At 38.9% G+C, this 20,190-nt stretch overlaps 1 protein-coding gene and 1 long non-coding RNA gene across 7 annotated transcripts in view; both read right to left on the bottom strand.

Moving 5' to 3' along the window:
* grin2bb (glutamate receptor, ionotropic, N-methyl D-aspartate 2B, genome duplicate b) overlaps positions 1-11,831 on the bottom strand; it is a 150,431-nt gene extending 138,600 nt beyond the window's left edge. For 3 of the 6 annotated variants that reach the window (XM_017425779.2, XM_017425782.2, XM_017425783.2), the window contains exons 1-2: positions 9,831-11,831; positions 3,490-4,119 (exon numbers count right to left, since the gene is read on the bottom strand). In XM_017425779.2, the coding sequence (XP_017281268.1) occupies positions 3,490-3,498 (9 nt within the window). In that variant the 5' untranslated portion in view covers positions 3,499-4,119; positions 9,831-11,831. The remainder of the gene's footprint in view (positions 1-3,489; positions 4,120-9,830) is intronic. The other 3 variants (XM_017425781.2, XM_017425778.2, XM_017425780.2) reach the window with 3 other exon arrangements.
* Positions 11,832-16,288: 4,457 nt separating this feature from the next.
* LOC119616870 lies at positions 16,289-18,010 on the bottom strand. The gene is made up of 3 exons (XR_005232923.1): positions 17,694-18,010; positions 16,639-16,679; positions 16,289-16,411 (listed from the first exon to the last, which is right to left on the bottom strand). It is a non-coding gene; the product is annotated as an uncharacterized LOC119616870 (long non-coding RNA).
* Positions 18,011-20,190: the final 2,180 nt, after the last annotated feature.

Here is a 20,190-nt window from a genome sequence, read left to right as displayed (position 1 = left end):
AACAATCCAGCCAACACTCTAATCCGCGATGCCACCGAGAGACAAATCCCGGAGCTGCTTCACTGGCAGGAGCTGGACACTGTGACAGAGGGAAGGATTTTTACTCATTTTCTGTTTCAGAAATGCTCGCACACACGAGGAAACATCAAACACGTTTTCATTTGGTTTAAAAGTGCACTCTGAGCTCATGAATACCACGGAAGGTCTCCGTTTTGGGATCATTTTCGCTGAGATCTCGTCTCCTCGCAGCATTTGTCACAAGACAAGTCTTTCATTAATCTTTTTTACATTTAACTTTTAAAGATGCCTTATATCTGTCTAACTTCTAAGCGGCTGCCAGAGGGAGCAGAAGTACAGCGATAAAAAGGGCTGCAGCTTCTCCACAATGATGCTTTACACGGATACTGTTGTCTAGACCTGTTTTCCCCTGTGGAGCCCTACAACTCTTCATTTTGATGGGCTTATTAAAGCCAGTGCCTTGTTATCCCTTATCTCAACACTAAGCTGCCTCACAAAGAACCAGGAAAATGCATGCATAATACAGAAAAACAGTTTACCTTTACTGGGTTTGTCTATTTTTGCACCATAAATGCTTTTCTGTCAGTCTCTTGTCCTTGTCTTCCCTGTTTTTCTCTCCAGCGTGACCACAACATATGTGTTTCTCTTGTAAACTGCGCACAATGACAGCTGAAGTGTAAACAAAAGCCTCGCTTGCAATTTAAGTCAATCACGCTCCTAAAAACATTTGGTCTGTACAGAATATAACTGTTTTTGATGTTATTATGAAGCGACTGCTGTCACAGAACAGTACAGTTAAATGCTCCCTAATTCATAAAAAATAAAGCACATAGCAAAATAAAAATAATTACCAAAAAAAAGAGATATCCTTGAGGCTATTGTTTCAAAATACACCACGCGTTATCACAGAATGAAACAGTATTATTTTTATCATTATTACAGCAATTATTTCCACCTCTGCTGAAAAATTACATGACCTGAAATTATCACAAGGACAATTTATTTGGTCTGAATTATTGGACAGCAGAGGAAACAAAACGCTCACAGCTGCTGAATGCTAACAGCTGTGGTGATGAGTGAGACACGTTAAGATTCAATGACAGCACTTCGGTTTAAATAAATATCCGATTCATCTGTAAATCGGTCAAATTAGCCAAGTGTGAGGGAAACATTGTAGATGAGGTCAGTTTATATCTGCATATCCTGAAATGTTTGGATTTCTTTTTTTTTTATATGAACTTGTGTTTATTGCAGTGCAAAAGTTTTAACCCCATCCTGGAAGTTTTTCACTGATGACAGGTGAGGATGTTGGGTTTGAAGAAGGACATGTAAACTTTAGCTCAAGATGATGTTAAAACATACATCAGAGTAAGAAAATGTTTGAAAAAAATACTCTTTTGAGCGTGGCAAAGACAAAAGTGGACTACTGCCAATAAACTTTTCCATCGTCATCAATTTTGCAGTATTAGTCAAAAATTCTGTGGGTATTTACAGGCACAAATAGCAGCAGCAGCTATCTGTAGCACTTCCTGTGCAGACTGGGGCACTTCTGCCTGAATATCATCATATTTCAGCAGACATAACTATGCCATGTCTAAGTCATTTTATGATAGAATTGATATGAACCATAAAGAAGTTCTTGAGACTGAAGCTGTTTTAATGCCGCAGCGATCCACTTCGTTCTTAACCCCGCTCAGACTAGTCATAAACTCATCAATCCAGCCAGGATTCAACTCTTTATATCTACAGCAGGTAAGATATTACTTGATCATGAACTTTCAACAGAACCCCACATCTAAAGATCTGAACAACCCCCTCTGGGGACTACAACTATTTCTTTCATTCAGCTGCCTTTTTGCAGAACTCGTATTTATCACAGTACCCGTATGTTGCACATCAAAATGTTCAGCACACCCTCAGCCTCGTGTAAACAGAGGTTCATTTTTGAGTTTGAGCAAAGAGATAAAATATCATTTGAACCAAAGGCTAAAAAAATTGCTACTTGTTTTAGCATTTTTTGTACATTTCTTGTCAAGTAACCTGACCTAATTTACCAAAGTCTTAGCTTCAAGAAAATAGTGGAAAATATGAACAAACCAGTAGATTCATGTAAAATAAATGCGAAAATGAAATTTAGCCAAAGTAGAAAAGAATGTAGGTCTTTTAATGTACACAGCGCAGTATTTTCTAAAAAAAAGATTTATGGGAAACCTCAGTCCGTAAAGGCTAAGGGCAGAGACCATTGTTAAATGTGGGAGGCCTTCAAAGGTCTCAGGAGGCACCGCATGAGGAAAAAAAGCTGCCACAGTCATCAATACAGCCACATGGACTCAGGAGTTCCTTGAAAAGCCATTGACATTCAGCACACACCAATGCTGCATCTAGAAATGTAACCTAAAATCGTATTACGCAAGAAGGAAACCATTTATCAGCTGCGCACAGAAACAGCAGAGCTGTCTGTGCATTTCATCTCAGATGGACACAATTTCTGTGACCTGATGAGTCCATTTTTCAGTTTGCTTTGGGAGACTTATTTACTGTTTACAATGGAGTTTGCTCGCATCTCATGAACCCATGCATTAATTTAAATGAATCTCAGAAACTAATCATTGGGTGGATATCTACAACAAATTAACTTTTGGACCCAACCTGATTCAAAATGGGCGCTAATTGATCTTTGAAAACATCAAAAATGCTACAATTCAATCAGTTTTGCAGATGTTGAGCTAAAGTTTGGTGTGGTCGTAGCTAAGAGTCATCTCCAACACATATTCTGAGCGTTAACAGTTCAAGTAAGATCTTTGTTTAAAACATTTGGGATATGAATTTCTTCAAGGCATGCTACTTTTACAATTCTTACATTTATATTTGTTAAATTAAGGTAGAAACAAATGGATAAATTACAGAGTTCTGTTTTAGTCCAATTTGTTTCAATGATGTGGTCAGACATCCTCAAATCATCTTAAATGTTTGTCTGTTCTTTAAAAAAAAATCCTTTTTGTTTGTTCTTCTGCTCAACTAAAACATATTTGTGCTAGAATAATAAAAGCAGTTTAAATATTATAAGGGCTTAAAATACCCAAAGGGTTTCTGTCTTTAAATCGGTCTCTTCTGTCCTCCATGATGTCTGTTGTAAAAGAACTGCCCTACATATTTCAGTCAAACTGTAATCTTTTATTATTTTGGAGTAAATCTTGGCTCCGTGCTGCTTTGATAAATAAAAGGTCTGTCCTACGGTATCCAGAGGCGACCTGGTCTCTTCTTTGTAGTCAAATCATTGAAAAGTTTCAAACTAATTTGCACTTAATGTTTCTGGTACGTAGCATTGTTGACTGTCTTCTATAAATATATATAATGTCACCTTTTACAGTCAACTAAGTTTACTGACATTTTAATATGGTAAATCTGACAAAAAGTTCAGCTTTCAAGAAGTCACAAAACCCAGCCAATGTAAATCCATTCGTGGCCTACCTTGAACATTGCCAGCCCGGATCTCCTCTCTGCTCTTCAGAACGGGCATGATGGAGTGGCCTGCGATTCGAATCCTCCTCTCATAGCCTCGGATGAGGGGGTGTAAACTGATGAAGTCGCACACAGAAGACAGGAGGGAGGTCTGGCAGGTCGACGGAGGAGTGGATTTTGATTATCTGAGGGCGGGAAGAGCTGATGCTGGACTGTTAGCGTGAGGGAAGGCGGCGTCTGCCAAAAAAAGGGACTAATTTGTAGCGAATGAGATCCAAATTGGCTGACATATGCTTTTGACTCAGTTATCAGAGGTGTTAGGAAACTAACCATCAACTCAAAATGTCAGAGTTTCTATGGGAACTCAGTTAAAGCAACTGGATGATGAGAAATGGAGAGTCATTTCATTGGTGTCTTTCCATCCGACTGACTTTCCTTCAAAGCTCTACAGTTCGTCAAGGTCTCCCTCCAGAAGTCTGCTAGTGTGTGAGCTCTGTTGCTGTGGAGATGAGCAGCAGTGTGCGTATATGTTCCCCTCTTCTTCTCGTCTCTGGCTTTCCGTCACTCTGAGCCCTTGCCTAATTTAGCCAGTCATGATCATCGGCTCGGCGGCTCACTCTTCGCTCTGCTCCTCTCAGTCTGAACAGGGGAAATAAATGAAGGACAGAGTCAGGCGGCGGAGTACGGGTTCTGGATGATGGTGAAGGCTGAACGTCACAGTCTAACCAAGTCATTTTCTTCTGAGGTCAGGGCTTAACTCACTCAGGCTGCTGTGCCTACATGTCTCCTTCCCTGCAATCTCAACGTCTCGAGTGTTTCAAGCCGCCGGTTACACTACTTAAGGTTTATCAAGTGTTTCTTAATGCAAAGCCTGACCGTATGTGATTTGTAAAGATTCTGCATTGTTATTTACATCAGAGCATTTGATCTTTGACGGCCTGATGAGATAACAAGTGTGGCACTTGTTGCACTTCAATAAGCATCAGCCTGAGTGTCTTTATTGCAGTTTTTGCTCATGTTCTTCTGTTCAGAAATGTTTAATGAAGGGTTTGCAAAAATTTACATCCAGGGTTGGTAATGTCATGGTGCTTAATTTTACTTCAAAACTAGGGCTGCACAACTAAAGGATGACGTGCATTACTATTACTGAATACTGTGACGATAAACCCACGTTTTCCTCATTCCTCACTTTTTATCATCAGCTGCCATAAAAGATGGGAGATCATGTAATTGCCTGTGTCTGTGTTTGTCTGTATGTTATCAAAATATCTCATGAACCAATGGACAGATTTTATTGACAATCTCAGAAAGTAATCATGGCCTTTAATTTCAACCATTATCATCTAAGTTGGCTTTTAGGCCAATAAGACGGCCAAATATATTTTTAGCATACAATGTTTGTCTGCAATTTAATGCAACCCATTGCAATACTTAATACTGCACTGGCAATAAACTTTAGATAAGTTGTGCAGCCCTATTAAAACTATGTCAAATTCGAAGTATTTGTTTCCATGTGGACATCCCTCACACTAATATCTGTCTCTATTTTACTCTTGAATTTGTTCTATTAATATTAGTTTTTTCCATATGGCGTTTCAGACAGGTTAGCTATAGATTTAGATCTGAATCCCCGTGTTCTTCACCACCAAGGAAACTACAAAGAAAACTGAAACCTCCATTTAAAACGGTACCTGTGACAAACTGTTATAATTTTAACGGAGGCTTTTTTTTAAAAGCAAGTTCGTTTTTTGTTTGAAATGTTTGAAATTAAGACCCAGTATGTGAGGAATATAATAATCCTTAACAAAGTGCTCTTCTAGAGGCGACAAAAACAATGCCCTGTCAGTACAGAAGTGTAGCCAATTACTGAATACAGACGTGCGTGTCGCCACATAAATTTAGCCTATCAGCACCTAAAACGGTCCCTGTTTTGACAAACAAGAGGTGGCAAAGACTCGGGACATCGGCCTCCTTATAATTCAGCTCCATCTTTGGCGGAGAGCCTACAAGGAAAACAGCTTGGCCCACAATGACGAGGCATCATCATCATCATCATCATCAATGTACAGCATTGTGTCAAAAAAACAAAAAACAAAACAAAACTGAGACATAGTGCGAAAGGCAAGGCTCCTAAACACTACAACCCAAAGGAAAGAGTTGGATGCAGTCATGCAGATGCATTGTTTAGCCTTCCATGCTTACTTTGTAAAACACATGGGACAGACACAACATAAGACTGTTGGAGGCATGAAACATTTATCTGGGGGAAGTGAAAACAATCAGAGAGCTCTTTGACGGAGCAGGAGGATCAAGCAGTGTTTGGTATTTTCCTAATAAACTGGACCAACATATTTTTTCACTGAATGTATGCACACAGATGTGTGATTGTGAATAATGTCTTCTTCAATACTTGTCGTCTTTATTTATCAATGAAACCTTGACATTTAACTGGTCATGTCACAGCAGCATCATGTGTTCTCTTTAATGCCCTAATAACCAAATATGTAGTCTAATGAGATAATGAATGGCTGCTTTATTACTGCCCGCTGCCATGAGAGGCGGGCTATAATAAAACAATCATCATGTAATTGCTTGTGAGTGTTCCTGTGTCTGTCCGTAAGCAAAATATCTCACGAACCACCGAGCAAATGTTAATGAGACTCTCGTGGTGTGCTGTCCTTTCAGGAGTGCTACTTTTATTTGCTTTGGTTTTATGGCTGCTCAAAGAAATATCAGCTTAGTGTTTGATTTTTCACAAAATACACTCCTAACAAATGCCAGAATAAATAGCTGTGAAAGCCAAAAATCAGCCATACCTGCTGTAATTAATTTTGATGCGATTTTCTTGAGATTGTGAGTTATCTATTCCTGTATTTAGAGATAACTAGGCTAGCTTTATCTTGTGTAGTTTTATCCCTTAGTATCTCTGTCATGACACTTGGGCATGATCCATAACATCAACGTATGATTATCCTTATTTTTGATAAGAAAGTACTGCTTTTTGTTCAGACTTGATTTTGAAATTACGTTTATTTATTGTGAGAAAATGAGTTTTTCTAAGTAAGAATAAAGAAATACATGAACTCCTTATATTGACGAAATGAATGTCGTCAAGTGGAGAAAAGGCATGAAAAATAGATTAGGATGGGTGGTGATTTTTTTGGTGATTTTTAAATATCCAAAGTTTAATTCAAACACAAGCATTTGAAGGATTAACGTCTTCTCAGTTTGGGTGCTTTTTCAGCACAAAACAACCCATCAGTTCCTGCATCTGTTTCTGCCATCGTACTTTATTTTGAAAGGATTTTCAAGTGGAAACTATGGTCACAGGTGAGCTCAACCTTACTGTCAGAATTTGTGCAACCTTCTCCACACTGATCCATCAGACTGATGAAAATGGAGGAATATGGAGATCTGGCAAGCAAAGTTAGCATGAAAATAGGCACCAGAAGCCTCTGTTTCTTTAGAGGGATTTTTGAGGCAAGTAAAATTTATCGCAGATCTCTGTGTAGGCACGGTAAATTTTCCAGTAAAAATATGAAACAAGCAACAGCCCTAAAACTTAAGGTGACGCCTGAGATTAACGCTCATTAAGATGCTTTCTCTGCTTTTAAACATCTGATTATGCTGACACCTGGGCTACTTTAATTAACCCTGCATGAGTAAAGGTTGAAATAAGCACACATTGGTCGAATAGCTGAAGAAAAGTGGAATAATCAACGACAAATTTAAAGAGTATTTTTGCTTAAATTGCCCGCCTCTAATTTCTAATCATGTCTGCTCTCAACTTCTGTAAAAAAGTCTTTGTTGATTTCTAAATTCCTTTTAAATGGTTTGCTTTTATTTTTACTCCAAGTATAAATAGATTTTTTTAAAATCTCCAATTTATTTAAGATTGGAAGCAAAAACAAGTTCAAAACTACAATAAATATATAATGAATCCAATTACGAGCTCAGTCAATCTTGATATCATTTGTAAAGTCTTCAACAAAAGGTAATTTTTTTATGTTTGTGCTGAAAAGTGTAGTTTTGGGTCTGAAACTGAGTGTATCTGTAACTTGAGGGAGTTGCAGCTGCAGGTACACACAGTTAAGCCTGGAGGAAAACTGTCAGTGGATATCTACATGTGCAGAATTTTAATCCTGTCTGGCAGTGAAATAAATTATTCATTCAACAAATTTTCATTTATAAATATCCATTTTTCGCTTCAACTCCTTTATCGTCTAATTAAGTGTGACTCTCATGGTAGTTTTGATATGATACTGATGGCTTGGCTCATGAAGGATAATACAGTGAGTTTTTGAATAAAACAACTCAATGAGATTTATTTAGCCTCATCACTGTGAACCAACAGCTTTAAATTTGGGGGAGGATTATGCTGTTATGAAAAAAACCTTTTAAGAGAGTTAAAGCTTTTACGTTACCGTAAACATCTCTCTTCCTTTTTGTGTGTGCAAAAATTGTTCTTAATTTTTAGTATGTTTTAATATTTTGTTATTTTGATTTGAAATTTTTATCTAAGGAAGTTTTTTTTCTTTTTTTTTGTAAATAAAGTGAATGTGTTTTGGGGGATTGTTAAAGAACTGAGATAAAGCCTTTATTATACTAAAACTCAGGAGGTGAGCTTGCTATTTTCAAACTTTCTGTCCTCAGAGTTTTGTACCTCTTCCCACTATTTTTAAAGATGCACTGAATGATTTAGACTGTTTGGGTCAGAGATGTTCTGAGAAACTTCACAAGAAACTACTCTTTCAAATGATTAATGGAGCAATGTTAAGATTAGTTTTAAAATTAGGCTGGACAGATTTTGATAAAATTCACATAAAGTAATCATCAGATGTACATCTACAGCTGATTCACTTTTGAACTTAATCAAATTCAAAGGTGGTCACCACAGAAGATTGACCTTAGCAAACACAAAAACGGCTACATCTAAGTCAATTTTACAGATATTGAGCTAAAATTTGGTGTGGTTGTAGCTGAGAATGATTCCCAACACATACACTCAGTGCTGCTTATTGCACAATATCTTTGCTTCAAACTTTAGCATTAACTGTTGGAGTCAGACTGTTTGTCTGTTACAAAATATTTAATAATGTATTTATTGAAACTTTATTGATGGATTTGACTGAAACTCCCAGAGAGTAATCACTGAATGGGCATCTACAGCTGATTCAAGACGAGTGTCACATAATTGACATTAGCCAACAATTCAGTCAGTTTGACAGATACTGAGATTAAATTCGATGTGATAGCAGCTGAAAGTCATTCAGAGCGCATAATATCACACCCCATGATATCACATTGGATTGTTCATAAAGTTATTTTCAAGGTTTGATCAAAACTTTTAAAACTCCATCATTTTTCAACATAAGATGATCTAAGTTTAAAACTCTGGCGTGAAAGGCGTCGGGCAATACGCATTCCTTCAAGGCCTTCAGTTCCCAAAATGCCTTGTTTGGTATAATTATTATAATTGAACTATTCTTTTAGGCGGTTGGTTGAGGCTCTGGCCTCTGGTTGTGTACAGGTGAACATAGCGTTGGATCACTTTAGCGAGCATGATGGATGCACTTGGACGCAGGCAGCCTATTATGTCACAGTGTTCTCATTAGGGTCTTGCTGGAGAGTCGAGTACAGCAAAGCCAGTGCATGAGTCACATTAGATCTGTGGTTTATTTACAGAGATATATTTGTATAATTTCCAGAGATCTGCGGCAGATCCATCGCCTCTAAGAAGAAATGTGATGGAGGTGGTGAAAAAAAAAAAAATCAATGTGGCATTGGTTTATAAATGGAAAGAAGCTACACCATTTTTTCCCCCTACGCCATAAAGTGGTAAAGAGGACTAAAATAGATGTGGTATGAATGTACACAGACGCAAAAAGATTCAACCAGATTCACTCTTTTGTTTTGTTTTGTTTTTTTGGCGGAGTAGTGGTTTTAAATATTGAATAAACGATGAATTTCTTTTGCTGGAAAACACAGTTCAGTAAAGCAATAACTCAAAGAGGTGTGAAATTCATACAGATACAGTGAAAAAGATATTAAAAGAAGAGCTCAGAGGCACGGTCTGATAAACAATCAGTTAGACACAGCAGAAAGGTTTCTCCGTGCAGGCAAACAGGGTGGAAAATATCAGAATAACCCTTCACAGAGAACCTGCCGATGGAAGTTCATGCAGAATTCGTTCCCCGGTATGCAGACAAACACATGCACGCTCCTGCCCGATCAGCTGTGCTCGTGCGTACGCGCGCACGTCCAGGCCTACACACCCACCCTCGGCTCCATGCATGTGCATGCACTCACTCGGGGAGAAGCAGTGAGTGCTGAATTAATTCACTACTCACCTAATTAACTCTTTTCTGCAACACATAATTTTATAGACTGTAGTGGAGATGTTTTACAGAGGAGCAGAGTTGAGACACAAAAGCAAAGACAGAGCAAAACGAGTGGTCCTTCATGTTCCTTCATGATGACATCCTCCTCTCAACAAGAAAGAGGGACTTATAACGCCCCTTTTAAGCAGTCCATGAGAAGGTGGTGGGCGTGGAAGACTAATAGTAGCTGATGTGGGCCTAAGCTACTTGTCTACTTTAAGGGTGAGGGAGCAGGCAGCTTCAGGTCAATGTCCACGTATACAAACACAGGCTATTAAAAATAGTCTGGTGCGTTAAAACAGCGCTCACAAAAAGCTGTGGCAGCGAGAAGTACAGACGGAGCATCAAACAAAACAAAGAGAGGAGGAAAATGTGACAGAGGAGGGGGCAAAGGCAAAGGATGGAATGGGATATTCAGTTCTGTCTATCGGTCTGTCTATCCACAACCTGCACAGCTCAAGTCCACAGCAAAGGCTTTACCCGCTCAGTCCACAGATCAACATCCTGCTACTGTCACCCCGACTGTCTCACACAAGGATGGGGATGAAGGCAACAGAGCTGGAAAAGCAAAAAAAGATTTTTGAGTTTCAAAAAACAAATGGATGGGAGTGAAAAGTGGGAGGAAAACATGCAGGGGCTTGCTGCTTCAGTTGTTAAAAAAAAACATCTAGGACTGTGTGCTCGGTGTGTGGGATGGCAAGGAGCAGAAGCAGGAACAGATCTAATGATTGCTGATGGACTCAGAACGAAAATTAGCACAAATTAGGCATAAAATGGTATACACTTTTAATGAGTCCAGACTGCCCTTAGTTCAAAACTCAGAATATCAAATACAACTGAGACTTAAGATCATCTAAAAAAAGAAATCCTAATCCCTAATAGAAATGTGTTCACTTAATTACAATCAGGCCTAACTTTTATGTCTCCAAGTTGCAACAATGTCTTTAATAAATCAAAAGGAGAACAATATGATGTGAACAAAAGAAGGATTTTTCAAAGACAACAATAAAAAAATGTGTGTACTTTGACTACCATGAGATGGACTGAGGAGGAGAATGCCAAAACAATGCGAAGACGAACCAAAACCACTGATCACTCTTCAGGCATAGTTTAGTGTGCGAGTGCATGTGTGTGTTAATGTGTGTTTTATGGCTACGTAAAGCACACACAAATACACACCGACAGACAGATAGACAGACACTAAACAATAGTTAACCTACCTAGAGTAACATTAAAGAATCCCGCAAGAGTGTGATGCAAAGAAAATGGGTGTGGAGGGACCAAAAGAGAAGGAAAAGGGGGGGGGGGGAAAGAGTCATTCATGAGGAGTTTTTTTAGTTGTCTTTGAAGAAAATTAATCCAAGTTCATATAACATCAGATCTTAGAGACAGGAAGAAGGTGGAGGTTGTGGAGGTGATGAATTGACAGGGCATGAGATGGTAAGGGTTGAGTGACGGGGAATGATGTGGTTTGGTGAGAGGGGAGAGGCTGAGGAGGGAGGGCGAAAGGACGAAAAAAAATATGAAATCAGAACTCCTCTCTCTGTTCTCTCACTCATAAATATAAGAAATTATACACCACGTAGATGGAGAAGTAAATGAGGAGGCAAATGACGGAGAGAGAGACTATATGAAAAGATGAAGCACCTCCCAGCACCGCGATGAGGAATAAGAAAAATATAAAACGAAAGAAAAAATTGAATACTCCAAAGCCTTCCGTTTTGCTCTGTTTAGTGAGGCGAGGAGGGGGGCTTTCAGTTATATCCCCCCCTCCTCTTTCTCTCAGCAACTGGTCAGTCTTCTTTTTCTCTTCTGTCCTCCTCTTCAAAGCAAGGCACCACCTTCCCCTCAGATGAGCTGCAACCTTTTGCCCGCACAGCTGTCAGACATGGCACTCGGGCTGGCTGCGTGGCCGGGCGCTGCTGTGCAGGAAGACGCAGAGCGTGGAGCAGAAACACACTTCTGGCGAGAGCAGCGCGCGGACCACAACTCTCGAGCTGCGCGCTCCTGCTCTCTCCTCCCTCCCTCCCCTTCTCTACAGAGGAGGGGAGGGAGGAGAGAGCAGGAGACACACAGAGGGCGGGAGAAAGAGAGGGGGATGTGGAGGTGGGTCCCTCTGTAGGATTGTGAATCAGAGATAGGCTGCTGTGGAGAAATGCAATTTATTATTTGTTTTTTTGTTTGTTTTCTTTAAAAGCGATGGCTCCCTCTGTTGTCGCTCTGCACTCAATAACAAAAAGAACAAACAAAAAAATGTCTGGTTGGGTTTTAACTGAGATTGATTTATTGCTCTAAGACAGTGGGAGAGTTCAGAAGACAGTAAAAGGCCAAGCAATCCTCAAAAGGATGCATATCGCTCGCCACCGTTCATGCCAGTGTTTTAAATCATGTTTTGTTAAAGGGGACCTATCATGCAAAATTCCCTTTTTGCATGTTTTTGTACTTCCTTTTGGGTATTCACTGCTTCTAGAAACAATCCAAGTGCAAAAAAAAACAATAAGTAAATGTTTTCTGGTGTCTGCAAAATGACCTGTTTCAAAAACCTCTGGATTATTGTGTCACAATCCTTGTTACCTAGCAACCCCAAGTTGAGCCCAGCCCCTCACCTAGCAACCCAAGTGGAGCTCCACCCACTTCATTACAAGAAGACCGTCATGTTTGTTTTGCTGGTGGCAAAGAGGAGCCAGATGAAGGTTGAGCTGTGCTTGTTGAGAATCAAATCCAAATGTTCAATGTTGAGGAAGTTGTGGGTGTCATTGTTTTGGGTTAGAGCCATGTTTGTGTAGGCTATGTTCGATTAGCTGCGGCAGCCATGATGAATTGGGTTGACTCTATAAGTAAACCAGTTGTTAAGGTGCATGCAGTGACTACTTCCTGAAAGTTTCATTAAAATCCATTCACTGGTTGATGAGATACACACAGATACGAGAAAAACTTTTATCAAGACAAGCAGTAAAAAAAACACATTGGGCTGCTAACGTATCCTCCACCTTGGTAATCTTTCTATTTTGTTGCCTTGAAATTCCTTAAATAGCTTTTCAATTTGATTATAAGTAATGATTCTACAAAAATACTCCAAAACAATTAGATTAAAAAGGTTTAATAGCTTTAAATAATTCTAAAAATAGAAGCTTTGTTTTGAAGCTCCAGTCGTCACCTTTAAAAGTCACTTAATCAGTTAAATAGGATCCACCTGTGGGCGATCTGGGTGTTAAATTATCTCTGTATGTATAAAGCTGTTCCGACAGGTCCCAGAATTAACAACAGAGCAACACCTCTAAAGACTAAAGGCTCCCACCAAGCAAGAGACATTATGAAGACCAAGGAACTCTCCACACAGGTCAGAGACAAAGTTATGGAAATGTACAGATCAGGAATGTTTTTTTGTTTGTTTTTTATCACAAACCCTGAACAATGCCACAGAAGAACAAATCCAGTATTAGAAAAGGGAAAAATCATGTTGCCACAGCAAACTAGTGACGCTACAATGATTTGTGAAGCAAAAGGCTAAAGGGGTTCATCAACACAGTCCTCTTTAGTGGTATCTGGTGGCCAAAAGTATAAAGTGCAGCTTGACGTTTCAATTTTAAATGAACTGTTTCATTATGAGTTTAGATGTCAGTTTCTGTTTGATCAAGTGAGATTTTTTCCGATATCAGGCTGCTGTTGTGGTGTTTTGAACATGTATTTATTGTGATAAAAAAAAAAAAACATGTTATATGTGTTTTATTAGTAAATATTTTTGATGAACAAAGTTCCCTGTTTAAACATGGGCCATGGTGTGGTCATCCTTTGCTCGTGATTTTTTAACATTTGTAAACATAGTAGATTAAAAAAACACTACATATAATGATATACAACACAATCTTATAGTAGCTTGGGAGTATGCTTGGGCTGTGAGGTCCCTGTCTCCATGTGAGCATGTAAGTAACCAGTGGACGGGTACATTTTCATACTCTTTATTGTAACTTATATGTATAGTGTACTGTATTTTTATGTACGATTTTGACTAACGCAGAAGGTCTTTCTCGAACAAAATCACCACTAAAGCACACCATGAATCCACCAATGATTTGCTTCCTTGTAAACCACAGAATCAGGCACCATAGCGGTGACGTACTAAATGAAGCGTCATTGATCATGTGGTGCTTCTGAAGCACTGTGCCTTTTATACTGGAGTTTCAGCTTTAAAGAGACCATCACTACGGCAAACCTTCCAAGAGAGGGTCGTCCACCAAAACTCATTGACTGTGTGAGGATGGCAACAGTCAGAACAGCAATCAATACCAAAGAAAAATGAAGGCTTTTCCACAGAACTTGACTGCAAATGAAGTTGCACTTAAAACATTTAGGTTTCAACCAGATTCTTTCTAATGCAAGATTGCCTTTTAGACCGATGACAATGCAGAATAATGGTGCCCAGGTCCTGATGGAGATGGGTAGCTCTTTTACAGAATGAGAGGATATGTCCATAGGACCGTTATGGACTTTATGGAAGAGTGGCACAAAAATATCATTGCCTAAAGAAAGAAACTAGGCAAGCTGTTTGGATTTTCATCAAGAACAACATCCTGTCTGGTGCAAACCTACCACCTCTCATCATGCTGAGAACACAGTGAAGCATGGTGGTGGCAGCACCATATGGTGGGGATGTTTTACATCAGCAGGATCTGGAAAATTGATTATAGCTGAATGAAAGACAAATGGAACAAAAGACGTAAATTCTTGAGGGAAACCTGTTTGGGTCCAGAGATTTGAGACTGGGACAGAGATTCACCTTCCAGCAGGAGACTGATCCTAAACACACAGCTGAAGCCACACTCCACTGGTTTAAGGACAGTTACAGTAAATGTCCTGGAATGGACACAGGCAGGACACATCTAATCTGAAGGAGCTTGAACAGTTTCATAAAGATTGAACAACAATTCTAGTTGTTAGGTGGACCAAGTTCGTGTACACTTGTTTGTTTAATTTCTGGTTTGTTCCACAATGAAATATATTTTGCATCTTCAAAGCGGTGGTTATGTTGTGTAAATTAAAAGATGCTGCAACACATGACACATAAAACAGCTGAAACAACATTAACACAGTGTACCAAAAAAAAACAATGTGACTCTGGACACATGGAATGTGGGATGGACTGAAAAGTTCTGGGAAGGCACATCCGGACAGCCACAGGGTTGTTGATCTTTGAGATAGTAAATGGTTCAATGAAGCGGGCACCAACTTGTGATTCTCAGTCAGGAGGAGAAAGTCTTTGGTGGACATCCAGACCCTCTGTCCAGTATGGTAGGTCAGGTGGGGATGTGGGGGTGGGGTTGTCATTTGTTGGTTGACCTGAATACACAGCCTATGTCTTACGAAGTGCCTTGCGGGCCTGACTCCATACCTTTTGACATCGGCGAGCTGTGGCATTTGTGTTCCCCAAATCTTAGCTTTGCCAGAAAGAAGAGAGATCATATATGCTACCTTGGCTTTTTCAGTAGGGAACAATGATGGTTGGAGCTCAAAGTGAATCTCACACTGAGTAGTGAAAGGGCGACATTGGCTATGATCCCTGCTGAAAGCCTCACGGAGAGTCAAAACAGTGCTCATGAACTGGTGAGACCTGGTACTGAGCAGATGGTTTAGTGGATCGGGCAGCAGCAGTACTCTATGGAGGAGAGGACACAGTGATCTTGGAAAGCATGGTCATCATTTCCTGCAAACTGGTTTCCAGCTTGGAAATAGCTGTTTCTGCCCGTGTGCCACTCCTGTGCGGAGAACGGATCCATAGTGGCCAGATTATACTGTAATGACACAATGAGTAGACCCAGAAATTCAGCCACTACACAGGAGCGTAAAATCACAACAAGGTGAAATAAGTGAAACTTTTTCCAGGTGCACTATTAAGAAATCAGGTCGCATTTGCAACCAAATTGGTCGCACTCTAGAGCCCTGATTGGGTTTGATTGAAGTTGAACCATAAATTTCCCATTTTCGTAATTTGTTAAAAATTCTTCAAAGTGAAAGACTTTTTCACTTCAAAACTATGCAACTAAAATGCATTGCTGCTGCATTTGCTGAGCCTTGTTTTTGGTACTGTGGGTAATGTGGTTGTGAGCTGTTTTAGGAGTCTGAACGCAACTGAGGCATTGTCTTGAAGTTAGTTTTGTTCTGGTAAAAACTAGTCTCACTAATACAAAAAAGGAAAACCTCTTCTTGAGGGCATCAAAACAGAAATTTGTGACACACTTGCAGTGTTGATGAAAATAAAGTAAATTACCATTATTGACAACTAAAATATTGCGGAGAAAAAAACTCAAATAACTTACCAAATGAGGCAGGCTATGACATGGGTGTATACTGAAAATGAGTCAAATCTTTTCTCACTGTGGACTTTATTGCTCCATTTCACAGGCTTAAGACAAAAAAACACTTACTTTTTACTTGGTTGCATTTCATATCGCCGTGCAATGGTATTTCCAACAGGGTTGATTCAACGGTCAACAGAAAGTTGCTCACTCCACCACATGGCCCAGGCCACCTGCATGCACCTCGAACAAATAACACTACCACACCCAAAGCAGATACCACAACATCCACACATGACAGCACAAAAGTTATTAGAGAGAGAAAGAGAGGAACAATATATGACTCCTACAAATATAAACATGTTAACTTTGACAGCACTAAAACTAAGTAATTGTGATGTTTGTCATTATTTGTTCATTCTAAATTAGATGCCCACAAAACATTTCACACGGGGACAACAGAAAACTGAAACACACACACTCACCTGACATCCAGAAACCGAGTCTTTCACCAGCCCTCACCGCTCTGTGAAACACAATTTTAAAACTTGGTATAGAAGCTGAACAACTAACCGTTGTCTCAAAATATAGCAGTATTAGTCTTGTTAAAACGATTAGAACAGTAAACAGATTAAGCACGCTCGCAGCCTCACAGACATGTCCATTGACTTGATTAAATTTGTCTTTCTGTAAACTCTGATCTACTTGTGTCAGGCAGAAACTGGCTCAGAGTGCATTTTAAATGAGCTATAAATGCATCTTACTGTATTTAGTGAGTCTGTGTATAAAAAAGAATTAACTCCCCCAAAACCTGAGATTTGAATATTACATGATGTCTGGAGTAAATTATCAACAGAATACTTTACAATGAATAAATTTCTACATCATGCCTAAAGCAATTAAGCAATAAGCCCCTTGGTTAAACTTTCAGTGATGTATTTGTAATTTCACACCTCACTTTACACGTGTTGTACAATGTAATTTGACAAGCAAAAGCCAATTATTTTTAATCTGTTTAGGCAGATTACTTCTTTTTTACCCTTATTAGTCAGGGCTGAAAATATTTACCTAAAACTTATAAAATATGAATCTTGAAAATATTTCAAATAACTGACGTGATAAAGTTTTTTTCACTTCCACTACACGGGAATGCTCCTAAAAAACACAAAATATCTTGGAGACAGTGGAGCATTAAATATCATTGTTCAAATAACTATTACATACATATTTCTGGTTACAAATGCCTCAATTTAAAGATGACCAAAGTAGCTGTAGAGGCTAATTAGCTCACTAGCTGACAAATAGCTAACTATTAGCTACTGCTAGCTAACTGGTATCTGACTAGTTAACAGGTCCTTGCTTTTCACAAAACAGTGTGTAGCTGAGACAGAAAAAGAAAAAAAAAGTTCAAGTTTAAGGTCAAATTTATTTATAAACCACATTTTAAAATGACTGCCATTGACCAAAGGGGTGTACGTAAAATAGTAAAGAAATGACAAAAAGGGTTAGGATCATTAAAAAAAAAGAAAAAAGGGCTTACCATGTCCTCAGTCATCTTAATTGAATCAGCAGTGCAGTGGGACACTCATTTAGCAAGGTTTTTAAGCTACATGCCATAAAACTGTGAAACAAAGAACAAGATACAGGGGATGAAGTAAACAACAGAAACCAGCTGTATCTTGTCCTGACACTGTATATTTTTTTAACAAACAGCCAATAATATAATGTTGATAATGATAACCAAACTCACAAACCATAACAAAACCGATTGACAGGTAAAAATCAGAAGTGATAAAAACTACATTGACTTATTGTCGTTGTTCTGAGCACTTTTGAGTTAGGTGGCAGGGTCTGCTGCCCCCTCTTGTGGTGACTGGAAGTATTGCAGTTTGGCTAGTAGGCAGTAAAATAATTATGTAAAGATTAACACTAACCTGTGGACAGATTAGATTAATAAGCATTGTATTTGTTGTAATTTTTGACATGTGTGTTTTTGATTTCCAAGCTGTCAGAATGTCCCAAGTAGTTCTTATCTTCATTTTTGGTGACCTCAGTGCTGGTTCCCATTCAGCACTTTGTCCTGAAGATAAGATGTGTCAGCCACTGGAGCTTGGGTGAGTAATTATGAAGGCTCTAATCGGAGCTGTAGTAAATTGGTCATTTCTGATGCTGGCACCCTTAGACACCCCATTTTCTGCTGTGGCCTTAAGGTTTTATCTTTTCATTGCCATCTTGAAAAAGTCTAATGAAAGCCAGTTACGTTATATTGTTTGATGGGTTTTGCACCTGCACTTGAATTCAGAATTAAAGATCTAGAATATTCCCACAATCACCATCCATGTCTTCAGGAAATAGACTTTGTTGAGCAGTCTTTGACATAATATGGCGTACTATAATTGCTCAGTGGGCCTATCTCAACACTAACACATCGCAACTTATGGTGTCAACACGATAACATGTCAAAAAGGTCAGCTCTCTAACTTAATGTGGGACGCCTGCTTCTTAAAAGAAACTGCAGGTAATTGGCTCAAGTCTCAGTGAGTAATTACCAAAAATGTGCGAACCACTGTCCATTTTCTGTCCTCTTTCAAGCAAACAAATATGATGACAAAACAAGGAATTTAATCACTCAGAACACAGAGGTTGCTGGTTTACGTCCCAGTAGGGATAATCAAGCAATTTACAGTTGTTGCCGTTTTATTATCGCCCACTGTTGAAAACAATTGCAGAGTAATAATATTTCTGGTGTCTGACTGTGTGCATCTTGTGTGTTCATTTGTCTGTATCGTCAGCAAAATATCCCATGAACCCATGGACAAATCTGAATGAAACTCTTTCTATTTGGAGTCAATTCAGTTCAAAATGTCTGCCACAGTCATCTGACAAAAAACAAAACATTACATACGTAACTCGGTCAGTTCTAAAATAAATAAAGTAATTGTAAGTCAGATGTTTGTCAGTGTGGCAAACAAAAGAATGGCAATTTGAAGCTGACCCTGCAATGAAAAAATGCACACCAAACTAAAGCTTCGGTCTCAGGAGGAAGTTATTTTGTACTGTGTAAAGAACTACCTGTGCTATGATTTTTTTTAAAAATATCACCCTTTTGAATATAACAAAGTTAAATAAAGGCAAAACCAGCCCTTCAGTGTCAAGCTTTAGGAGTTTTATCACTGTAATCACATTTTGACTGGTGGACATTCATATTTGTAAATTCAAGTTTACAGACTTTTCTGTGTCTGAAAGTACTAAAAACAGCATGACTGATAATCGTACAGACAAACGAGACAAAATAAATTGACAGGATCAATTTATTCTTCAGCACTTACTCAGGCATTAAATTACATTCATCACAGTTTGGTTTCAGATATAAGCAAGCTTTAGACAAATCACCAAAACATTGTTTATGGATATGACGTTTGCAGATATTTATGACAAACTACTAACACTTGAAACTGAGCCTCTCACAGAGAGAACATTCTGAGCACCTTTGCTATAATTTTGGACATATAATTTTACGTCATTTAGTGTTAATATTGTTTAATTCAAAGAACTAAAGCAGCAGAAACAGCGAGTCTCTCCGACAGAGACGCTCAAACGGGCTGCGCGCTCCCGCGGCAGTGGGCGGGGCTTAGAGACCACTCGTGCACAGCCAGGGCGCCAATGACGTCGTTTCTAGATTCTGTTTAGAATATACTGTACGTCACTTATCCAGAAATACAACATGGCGCGGCTGTCCGTGCTGGCTTTAGCTGCAAGTTACTCCAAGAAATAAGAGCAGAGCGGTAAAGAGTAGTGATGGACAAATGATGCCTCATGAAGCAATGAACCTTTCCAACACTTTGCTTTGCAAAAAGGTTCATTACTCGAGGCTTCATTCATCACTCACTAGTGACATCTGCTGGTGAAACTGTAACAGCTTTGTCACTCAGTTGGATCATACTTTCAAAAATTTGTAAATGCAATATTGTCACAAAGTTTTCATCAAACTCATGTTTAGTAACAGGAGAATCAATTAAATCATATTTAATTGTCAT

The sequence above is a fragment of the Kryptolebias marmoratus genome, linkage group LG3 (genome assembly GCF_001649575.2).
Source record: "Kryptolebias marmoratus isolate JLee-2015 linkage group LG3, ASM164957v2, whole genome shotgun sequence".
Classification (NCBI taxonomy): Eukaryota; Metazoa; Chordata; class Actinopteri; order Cyprinodontiformes; family Rivulidae; genus Kryptolebias; species Kryptolebias marmoratus.
Note: the sequence above shows the minus strand (reverse complement) of the source record. Positions and strands in the feature narration are given on the sequence as shown.